We start from the raw sequence: 10,901 nt of genomic DNA, 5'->3' as shown, positions 1-10,901 counted from the left end.
TCAAATGTATAAATATATTTTGTGTTTCTCAGTCTTTTCTATACATGGAGAGGGGTAGCTGGAGCATTTGTACGAGTGGAATATGTTATACTTGCTCTGTAACCTGCGTTTTCTAGTCAACACTTATTTCATCCAGTTAAAAATAGAGAGACCTTTTTAATGTCTACATAATATTCCATGGTAAGGCTATGGCATTGTTTATCTGTCCAGACTCCCATGGTTAGCCTAAGTCATTACCAGTTGTTTGCTGTTGTAAATTGTACCGCGATTATATTTTCATACTCAAATCTTTGAGCCTCTGATTTTTAACTTCTGGAGAGATCCTAGAGATGAAACAGCTGATATTTCCCAGGTTCTGGATTCATATTGCCAAAATGCCTTCCAGAAAAGTGGCACTTTGCCTCTCACAGACACTGTCTGAAAGTGCTCTTCTCACTTCCAGACCTCGCTTGGCAATCATGAACAACTCCTGGAGGGAGGAAACCATCTCTGAGTGCCTTAGAAGGGACCTTCCCGGTCTTCTCTGCTAACCACTGACATTAAGATATATGCATTTCCTGGCTTTGAAGTGAGGACTCCCCCCGCCCCGCCCCCAAAATTGGAAGATACTGTTTGGAACTTAGCAGAGGCCACAGCTAATTGGAAAGGCTTCCAGCCCAGATAAAGAGGCTTAGGAGTGAACGTGATGCCCTAAAACCCACAGAGCTGAAGCACAGCCAGTCTGCTCTCAGCTGTTTCTGAATTAGCAAGATGCTCACCCACAGTTGGCTGAGAATAGGAAGCCTGATCCCATTAGAGTCTGTGGGAAGGTCTGTCTTAAGAGATTCTCTCTCCTTTCCCAGGGCTCCTGAGAGGGGAGGGGAGTGATGGCAGACCCATCCCAGCCCTAGGAAGAAGGAAGAGTCCCAGATTAGTGCACACTTCGATGAAATCAGGCCTGCTGAGGGGAGGGGAAAGCCCTACACCTTATTTCCAACCCCTCGTGTCAACTCATCGTGTCCTTCATTTCCAGCCAAGGAGCCAACTTCAGACAGCCCCAGATGTCCAGGTGGCCTGAGACTGAGGAGCTATGAGGGGATGGGCTGGGGATTTGGAACCCAGACGAGGTGAGAAAATATGAATATTGGTAAAAATGCTCCAGACTAGACTACATCGCAAAGTTGTAATTTTTTTTCCCCATCCAAAACCTTGAAGCAGTTGAGGGAAATGACAGGCTCCTTCAAAGCCATCCCCATCACATGAATCTACAGCCTCCTTGCTGCAAGAATCTGAAATCAGGTTTCTCCCAACTGGACATTTAGACATTGGAGGGTGTGTGTGTGTGTGTGTGTGTGCACGCGCGCGCGAGTGTGCACATGCGTGTGTGTGAATATCAGCTTGCTGTGCAAATACGGCATCAAGAGTTCCTAGCGCTCCCCTTCCCACTGATCACCACCTCTCCCTGGACATTAATCCTGAAGCCTTCACAGTCCTCGTGGAATGAAAAAACAGCAAAGGAGGAACACTGGAACGTGGGTAAGATTTCTCCCAACTCTTGAGTCGTCCCAGTGGTCACTAGCCTATTCTGACCTAAACATCAGGCCACTCTACAGTCAGACAGGGACATTTCAGGTTCACTTTATCTGGGGGGAAAGCGGGGCGGGGTGGGGGGGCATATGTCTTCCTTCTTTTCTTCTAACAAATACCTCTTGAGTACCATCATCTGATGTATTAAATACTGTGCCTAGACACAGACTGAAGACTCCCTGCTTTCCAGAGTCTGAGGTTTCCTCCTTTATCTCTAGACAAATAATGAGTTAAATTTCCCAGAGAGGAGCCAGAAGATTGGGTGGAGATGAGAGATGAATCAGCCTCTGACACCCCCAGGGTGACATACCTGTCTGCTACCCCCACAGACATTCCTGGCTCCTGACTCAGTGGGTAGGTGAGGCCGTGGGGGGTGGGGGTCGGGGGGGGGGGAAGGTTCTGAGAGGAGGAGCACCTACCCTGCAGAAACCTGCCTCCCTCCCTCCACCTCCCCCACAGCAGGGATGGGGCGGGGGGAGGCCCTGTGAACAGAATTGAAGAGGAACAAAGAATGTAACCAGGGTGAAGAAACCTTAATTTAGTGAACGTGCCAGCAAATTGGTCCTCTGCACTGTCTTTTCTCATGAAGACAATTCCTTTATGCCCGGCCCCGGGGTGGTGTTAGATTAAGAAGTCTTCCTTGATTCTTAGAAAGTCACCAAGATACGAGCAGGACGGCATAGCATAATGTGGTCCTTTTCAAACTTATTTTTAACTCCTGAAACTCCAGTATACAAAACAGACCTATGTGTGGCTATCTTAGCCAACTCGTGCAGAAACGGGCAACCCAGACTGCTGGGCTCCTGCCCTGTGGCAGTTTATCGGGAACCCTCCGAACACGATTTGGAAACAGGGGTTGTAGTTTAAAAACCATGGGCCTTGGAGTTAGACGTGCTGCCCTCTCTAGACACAGAAGTCATTGTATGACCTTGGTTATTAGGTTATTGAACTGCTCTGAGCCTCGGTCTCTTCATACGCAAAGATGATATGTATTGCTGTGAGGATCAAGGTGTGAACGTGGCTGGCACATGGCCGTCATGCCAGCTGCTATGATTACTCTGTTCTCTAGGAAGAAGGACTGGGGCACCGTGGGTCAGTTGTGCAATCTTGGTGCAAGCATCCAAGATTAGGTCTTCCCAAAAAGCACCGGACATTTGGACATTGGATATGTGTGTGTGTGTGTGTGTGTGTGTGTGTGTGTGTGTGTGTGTAGGAGTATCTTGCCTTTCTGGAAGGAGCCATAGTGGCCTGCCTGACCCCAGTGACTTGGCCTCCCTCAGGTGCCTGGTTAGTTCGGAGAAGGCACCTGACTCCAAAGGCACCCCTTATCTCCCATTCCTGTGGATCTACAGAGCCAGTTTGCATTTTGCTGTCTCAAGGAAGTACATATATGAGAAGATACCTTCTTTAGAAAATTTCAGGTTGTAGATTTTCCTCATACCACTCACATTCTTGGGAGAGGAAGATCTTTGCAAGGGCTTAGCCTCCATTTCCTGGGGGGATAATCTGGCAGTACAGGAAGGATAGGGCTGGGGTTACTTGAATCTTTGTGAGCCCAGTCTCTGTCTAGACAGCCCTGCCTCATCCCAGAACCAGCTTTATTTCCATTTCTATGATAGCACCGGCACTAAACCCGGTTTCCGGGCGCTTGGAAGGATGGTTTTAAAACTGAGTTCCAAGGGGCGTCTGGGTGGCTCAGTCAGTTAAGCATTAGCCTTTGGCTTAGGTCATGATCTCATGGTTTGTGAGTTTGAGCCCCACATCAGTCTCTACTGTCAGCACAGAGCCCATTTCAGATCCTGTCTCTCTCTCTCTCTCTGTCCCTCCCCTGCTCTCTCTCTTTCAAAAATAAACATTTTAAAAGAATTCTTTAAAAATTAAAAAAATTAATAAAGCTGAGCACCTTCCTGCACAAAACCCTGGCTGGAGACACTGTAGGAAGAAAGGAAAAATGATTAGACAAAGCTACCATTTTTAGGAAGCTCTCTGAGGAGATAAGAAATAAACTCAGGACCTAGCTGCAAACCCAGAGGCAGAGGCAAGTAGATATGAATCATAACTGAATTAATGTACCTATATAAACTAAAGGAGTTGGTAGGATATATTCTGTAATACTGTATGTGTGTTAAAGGGAGGTGGCTACCCATGTTTTGACCTGAAGATGGGCTTTGAAATTTGGAAAACCTGTGGAAAGGACAGTGGAACCAAAATAAAATGCACCTGCCACAAAACTCATCCTTCTCGAGGGTACAGTCAGGGGTTTTTAGTATATTCACAAAGGTGTGCAAATACCAACTATTTGAATCTGGAACATTGCATCACCCCCAAAAAAATTCTGTGCCCAGTAGCAGTCGGACTGAAGAATTTTACCTGTCAAATTCTGGCCAGGAAGAGATAGCAAGAGATGCTAGACCCCACTCTGGGTAGCAGTAAGGATGCTTTAGAGAGATTATGTCGTCAACAAAAAGGTCCAAGGCTTTCATGGTCAGAAGCCGGTGCCTTCGCCAGCTCACATCTAGCCATCTGATTTGGTGATATTCCAACCCACAGCATCTGCTTTTGAAATCTGTCAGCACCAACACACTACCTCAGGGTGGCTCATTTCTTTCCCGATATAGGGCAACCATGAGTGGTATAGAGGGGAGAGGCAAAAGTCAGAGGCTGAGAGAAAAGAAGAAAGAAGTACCTTTCCCAGGACCTACCCCATTAAGAGAAAGTCACCAGACCTGCCTGGTAAGAGAAACTGGGTCACTTCCAGAGCCGAGGGAGAGTCATTTGCCCTAGCCCGGAATCTCTGCCTGCTTTGGAACCTTGAAACCCTACACCCTTCCAGGAAAGGAGAGGAGAATACAGGCGATTTAGAAGGCAGCAGGAGTGGTCCTGCCAGCTTCCCCTGTAGAATTAGTATCTCTGATAAAAGCCTTCAATTTCAAGTCCCCTGGTTGTGACCAAATTTGGACTCTGGGGAATCTGATGAGGCTGGACCGAGATCCCATTTTGCCAGGGGAAGCAGTGACCACTTGATGTCAGGACCCTGTCTCAGGTGGACCGGTGAGCATGCAGGTCAGCTTTGGCAATAAAGGTGCTCCTCAGGACGGAGGCTGATTATTGGCACAGAAATGGATAAATCCTCGACTACTGATGCTGGAAGGATTCATAATAGCTAACGTGTATTAAACATGCACTATGGGCTACTATGTGTGCCCGTATCTTCTCAAGCTTCATAGCAACTCTTAGAGGAAGGTACTATTTTTTAGGGGCACCTGGGTGGCTCGGTCGGTTAAGCCTCCGATTTCTGCTCAGGTCATGATCTCATGGTTTGTGAGTTTCAAGCCCTACGTCGGTCTCGGGTGCGGACAGCTCAGAGCCTGGAGCCTGCTTCAGATTCTGTGTCTCCCTCTCTCTCTGCCCCTTCCCCACTAGTGCTCTCTCTCTCTCTCTCTCTCTCAAAAATAAACATTTTTTAAAAATGAAAAGAGGAAGGTACTGTTTTTTAACCCCACTTTATAAACGAGGGCACAAACACACCAATGTTCAGGGCCTTGACCGAGAAGGGCTGGGATTCAAACCCAGGCAGTTTTTTGTTTTTTTTTTTTTAATTTAAAAAAAAATTTTTTTTTTCAACGTTTATTTATTTTTGGGACAGAGAGAGGCAGAGCATGAACGGGGGAGGAGCAGCAGAGAGAGAGGGAGACACAGAATCGGAAACAGGCTCCAGGCTCTGAGCCATCAGCCCAGAGCCTGACGCGGGGCTCGAACTCACGGACCGCGAGATCGTGACCTGGCTGAAGTCGGACGCTTAACCGACTGCGCCACCCAGGCGCCCCAGACCCAGGGAGTTTTGACATCACAGTTTGTTAGACTTTTACCCAAGCCCTTTGATACTGAAGGGGAAACTGAGACCCAGGGGATGTATGGCTTTTCCAAAGTCGCACAGCCAGTCATGGACACAATCCAAGCCCGTCGGTTCAGGGCTGCCTGGATGCTGGAGTGTAGTGGGGACGCCTTGGTGGCAGGGCTGCCGACCCTGCCCGCCCGGCCAGGCCCGGGCACCACCGCCCGGTAGAGCAGATGACTCAAAGGGCGGGGACTGCTTTTTCCGCACGGCCCCTCCCCGTCCCGCTGCTCTGAGGATGCGGAGCTCTCGGGCCGGGCGGGTGGCAACTTGTCTGGGTGAAACCGGCAAAGCGTCGCCCCTGGCCCTTGGCGGGCGGCTGGGGCCCCTCAGTCCCGCTGCGCGTCGCGACGCCGGCGGGGCGGGCCGGGTGGCGGGAAGACGCCCCGCGCGCGTTTCGCCGCTCTCTCCCCCATTGGCCAGTCGGGCCCCAGGGGCGGTACCCTGAGCGGCTCTCCGCCGAGATTGGACGGCAGCGGCCTGGGGCCCGCCTCCAGCCCGGGGCTGCGAAGGCTGGAGCGAGCCAGGCTGCCGCAGGTCGCGGCGTGCTGGAGCCGGGAGCGGAGGCGGCGAACAGGGATGGCCTGGGCGGGCCTCGGGCTCCCCGCGGCCCTGCCCACCCAGCTCGCGGCTCCTCCTAGCCCTCCCGTTTCAGGTCGCCCCCCGGTCCGAACACGGGGGCGGGCATTCCCCTCTCCTCGGATGTGGGCTTTTAATGGCGTCCTGCCCCTGCCCAGATTGTGCTCCCCTCCTCTCAGACCCGAGCCCCTGATGGGACTGTTCCTCCCTTGCAAATCTAGGGTGCGCACTGCCGCTCACTACAGCCTTTCCTTGCGGCGCTGACTCCCTGCTTTCCTGTCCCCCGCAGGTCTGAGATCTGGAGCCTCCCGCCCTGCAGCCGGGGCCGAGCAGCCTCAGAGCCGCCTTTGCGCTCGCCTGACCCTCCCAGGACCAGACCGGTTTGTTGGGGGCCACCGTGATGGAGAGCTGAACACCCGCCCCCCCTCCCCACGATTGGCACCAGCCTCTCACCTGGAATCACTGAGCCAGCCCCTTGAGAGGTCAAGAAGCAAAAGTCAAGGTCTCTGTAAATCAGAAGCCAATCCCTGTCCCACCCCTCCGCCAATAACTGCAAGAGACAGGAGGAGTGTCACAGGGGAACTTTATTGAAACATGGTCACACCCAGCAGACACACTTTCCCTCTCATCCTGGGTCTTGCGCTCTCTCTCGCTCGCTCGCTCTCTCACACACACACACACACTCATCTCCACACAGTCCAGCTCTCAGCCACAAGGGTGGGACACTCCTCAATTCCTAAGATTCAGAGGCAACAGGGGGCGGGAGAGAGGCGGGGGTGGGGGAAGAGGTGGCCCGGTTGGCGGTGGGAGGGGTGGAGGAGGGGCGCAGAGAGCAGGGGTGGGTGGGCTGACCGCTGGTGAGGAGCATCGACGGCCGCAGGAAGAGGGGTCCCCCTGGCTCCAGCTGGCCTCCGCTCTGCTGGTCCCTCTCTCGGAGCTCTTGTGAGCCGGGGAGCAGAGCATCCGGGGAGAAGGGTCGGGCCTCCCACCCCGTACTAGTCCTCTCTGCCACGGGCGGGGGCGCTGGAGAGGGCAGGGGCGCGGCAGGGAGGGGGCGGGCGCGGCTCAGCTCTGGGGTTCCTCGGGAGCCTCGCCCCCCTCCTCCCCGGCGTTGTCGGCCGTCCACAGCGTCAGGTTGTCTCGCAGCAGCTGCATGATGAGGGTGCTGTCTTTGTAGGAGTCCTCGCTGAGGGTGTGCAGGTCAGCCATGGCCTCGTCGAAGGTGGTCTTGGCCAGCGAGATGGCCTCCTCGGGGCTGTTGGCGATCTCGTAGTGGAAGACTGAAAAGTTCAGCGCCAGGCCCAGGCGGATGGGGTTGGTGGGCGGCATCTCCTTCTTGCTGATGTCCATGGCCTCCTGGTAGGCGGACCGGGCCGAGTCAATGATGCGCTTCTTGTCGTCACCAGTGGCCACCTCAGCCAGGTAGCGGTAGTAGTCACCCTTCATTTTCAGGTAGAAGACCCGACTCTCGGCGTCACCGGCCTCCTTGATGAGGTGGCTGTCCAGCAGGCCCAGCACTGTGTCACACACGCCCCGGAGCTCAGTCTCCACCTTCTCCCGGTACTCTCGCACCTCCGGGCCCTTCTCTTCCGAGCTCTCCTCGTTGCCTTTCTGCTCGATACTGGACAGGACCCTCCAGGCAGCCCTCTGGCCGCCCACCACATTCTTGTAGGCCACTGAGAGCAGGTTTCGCTCTTCGCAGGATAGCTCCTCACCCTTTTCCACAGCGCTCTTCATGAAGGCTGCCATGTCCTCGTAGCGTTCGGCCTGCTCTGCCAACTTGGCCTTCTGGATCAGACTGGCTCTCTCCATGGCTCTGGCGACAGACACAGGCGGCGGGCTAACTGGCTGCCTCGAAACCAATGCCGGATTCTGTGCCTCTCCTGCTGTCTGCCTGCCTTTTGGCTGGGTGGCCTGGCCTCAGAGAAGGGTGGGGAGGGACAGAGGGCGGGGCTGGGGCCCGGACCTGCCTCCCGCTTCTCTTCTCTTCTCCCCACACCCTTTCCGGCTCTTCCTTAAAGGTAAAAGGCTAAGATGTGGGGTGAGTCATCCAGGCAGTCAGCAGGAGAAATCCGGCCCCACCTGCACAGACACCTTTCCAGGCTCCAGGCTGCCCCCTCTTGTTCAGGGCTTCGATTTACATGGGTGCCCACAGAGCGGCCCCACTTTCTCAAATCAGATCTTCCTTCCTGGTGTTCTTCCAGGGGCTGAGGGTTCTTCAACCAACGGGCCGCTTCAGCCTGGCTAGAAGCCCGGCTGGGCCAGGCTAGAAGCCTGAGCCTGGCCGCTCCCAGCCTTGCTTCAGGGGAGCTAATTACGTTTAGGTAGGGCTGTGGTTTCCCAAGCACCTTCACGATTGAATTTAATCCCTACCGTGTCTCTGTGAGATGGGCCAGACTGTGACTATTACTCCCACTTTAGAGATGGGAATGCTAAGGCTCAGAGAAGTATGAGATTTGCTCAGGGTCACACAGCTACTAAGTCCCCAGCATCCTTCTTCCTTTGGCTTCTCTCGCCGCGGCCTCTGACTTGTGAGCTCCAGGCTGTTATTTAGAAGTGAGATCCAGGCTTCTTCCAGAGTCGGCCTGAGATGGCGCTATCCCCTGGTCATCACTGCCCCCCAGGGTTCCCGCTGAGTTCCCAGAATGCACAGGTGGCATCTTTCAGGGTGCCACTTAATGAGGTGTTTAACGAGCGGCCCCTGACGCTCCAGCCCAGCCTTTGTAATTAATCACCTGGTAGGTTTGTTGGACACCTTCCCCATCACAGCACAATTTTCCCTTTCAACTTGGTGGCCTGTTGCTACTTGTTTGAGGACCTACCCTCTGGCTCTCCACGCCAGGTCACCTACCCCCTCCAAGCCGCCTGCCATCATGTATCAGTGGGGTTCACACAGGGTGGGGGCCCAGCTCTCCTGACTGACTCAGCCTGCCCTCTGTAAGAGGCTGGGAAGCAGGCCACTTGGGTGCTCAGTCCAATTTGGTTCCCCAGGCGGGGGTCACTAGCACCTGGGGAGAGAGACAGGACCGAGAAAAAAGAAGGTGGTGGTGACACATACCATTTTGTTTTAGGGGGTAGCAATCCCCAGCCTGCCTCTCAGAAATGTCCCTGTCCCTTCCGTTTGACTATGGCCCTCCCTCTGACCCCTGGCAGAGGCCTCAGAGATGGGAGACTTCTTTCTGGCCAAACTTCTGTCCCTGTTTGCTGGGATGCTGTTCTCATTCAGCCAGGAGTTTCACCTAAAGGTGTTGGCTGTGCCTGTGAGGGTGGGTTCCTACTTACCTGCTCCACCCCTAGCCAAAGCTCCGATGGGGCTCAGGGGTGGGGCTCCCCTCACTGGGATCCAGCCAGCTTAATCTTTGAGCCAGGACCATTTCATAGGCCTGTTCCTCCCTAGTTCCTCATGGTGCCCGAATACCCACCTTCCCCTCCTGGAGGCAGGCTTAGGCCAGAACTCTGAGGCCCAAAGATGAGATCTGTCTCTTTGAAGAAAAAGTAGGAACATGCCTGGGCTGATGCTACACGTTTTCCAAGGAAGCAGAAGGGATTTTAGGCTTGCCATCCCTAAGACTCGGCTCAGATTGGATCCCCGAGACAGAAAATGATGGAAAGGAAATGCACTAAGATAACTAGTTTAATAGAGCATATCTTTAGGTAGTGGTATTCTGAGTGATTTATTTCCTTTTGATTTCCCTATTCTCTTCAACGATAGATATGTATTATTTTTCTACGAGACACAGAATAGCCTAGTGTCGTTGGAATCAGACTGCCTGGGCTCAATTTTTGGAAGCTGTTAGGACCTTGACCAAGTGACTTAACCTCTATAAGTCTCCATCTTCGTAAGTGTAAAATGGGGCTTGTTGTGAGGATTAAATGAGTTGATGGAAAGCACTTAATAGAGTGAATGGTAACCATTATTACCATGTGGAAAAAATCCAATCTTATAATCACATACACTCAAAACACTAACATGGAGCTGGGGGTTCTGACATGAGAAAGGGTCTCAAACCAAGCCTCAGCCGAGTGTCCCTGGGGGAGAGAAGACAGGTGAATGGTCAAATGCGCTCCCTCAGCAAGGCCTCCTCCCTCCCCGTCAGACATTCCTCTGGCCTAAGCAGGCCCTAGGCTCTCTAGGACCGTCCTTCGCACTAGTCATCCAGCCCAGGCTTTCCCGAGTCCTGGGAGGGGGAGGGAGGAAACTGGAGATCCCAGAACACCAGAAACCTAGAAGGCACGGCCTGGCAGGCCTAGGCATTTTGGAGTTGCTCTGTCTCTAGGGAGGCAGCATTCCCTTCCTATCACTCAAGCCAAGGGACCTGGTGGTGGTTCACACCACAAGCTCCAGCCCTTCGGCCCAGCCAGAAACCCAGAAACGAGAAGAGGGAAGAGAAAACTCTTCACTCTTCCCCCTCCCCTGCTGAAGCTTAGGAGTGAATCTGGGAGCCAGGCTGCCTAACACCTCCTGCCCGCTCTGGCCTGTCGATCCTGACTCAGTTCCTGTCTCAGACACCTCCCTTTGCCTCCAGGGCTCCGTTTCCCAAGTCCAGAAGCCCAGGCAGGCAGGAGGCGGCAGGCCCCAGCAGGGCACTGAGTTCCACTGTCAGCCTCCTGAGTCAGCAGGACAGGAGCTGGGGCCTCGGCCCCAGGGGGCATTCCTCATCTTGCCTGCTACCTCCCCATCCTTCCATATAGCATCCAACCTGCCAGCAGGTTCAAGGCTCTGGTCCAGCCCTTAGCTGGTAATCACGGGCTTCGAAGGGTTGTGGCACAGAGAAGGCAGCAACCGGTTGCTATCCATCATCTCCACTGAGAACAGAGGACAGGGCTCCAAATGCAGCAGGAGGGACTCTGGTTAGATTCC

At 53.6% G+C, this 10,901-nt stretch overlaps 1 protein-coding gene across 1 annotated transcript; it reads right to left on the bottom strand.

Annotated features, from left to right (window-relative positions):
- Positions 1–6,606: 6,606 nt before the first annotated feature.
- On the bottom strand, positions 6,607–7,957 carry SFN (stratifin). The gene has a single exon (XM_040466166.1). It carries the CDS (start codon positions 7,850–7,852, stop codon positions 7,106–7,108), a length of 747 nt encoding a protein of 248 aa, XP_040322100.1. The 5' UTR covers positions 7,853–7,957; the 3' UTR covers positions 6,607–7,105.
- Positions 7,958–10,901: the final 2,944 nt, after the last annotated feature.

Source organism: Herpailurus yagouaroundi, unplaced genomic scaffold, assembly GCF_014898765.1.
Source record: "Herpailurus yagouaroundi ecotype Mexico unplaced genomic scaffold, PumYag 77, whole genome shotgun sequence".
Classification (NCBI taxonomy): Eukaryota; Metazoa; Chordata; class Mammalia; order Carnivora; family Felidae; genus Herpailurus; species Herpailurus yagouaroundi.
This window is presented reverse-complemented; position numbering and strand designations above follow the sequence as displayed.

What these genes read in the sequence shown, in the direction of transcription:
- SFN (XM_040466166.1), bottom strand. Translation starts at nt 7,852, where the DNA reads ATGGAGAGAGCCAGTCTGATCCAGAAGGCCAAGTTGGCAGAGCAGGCC.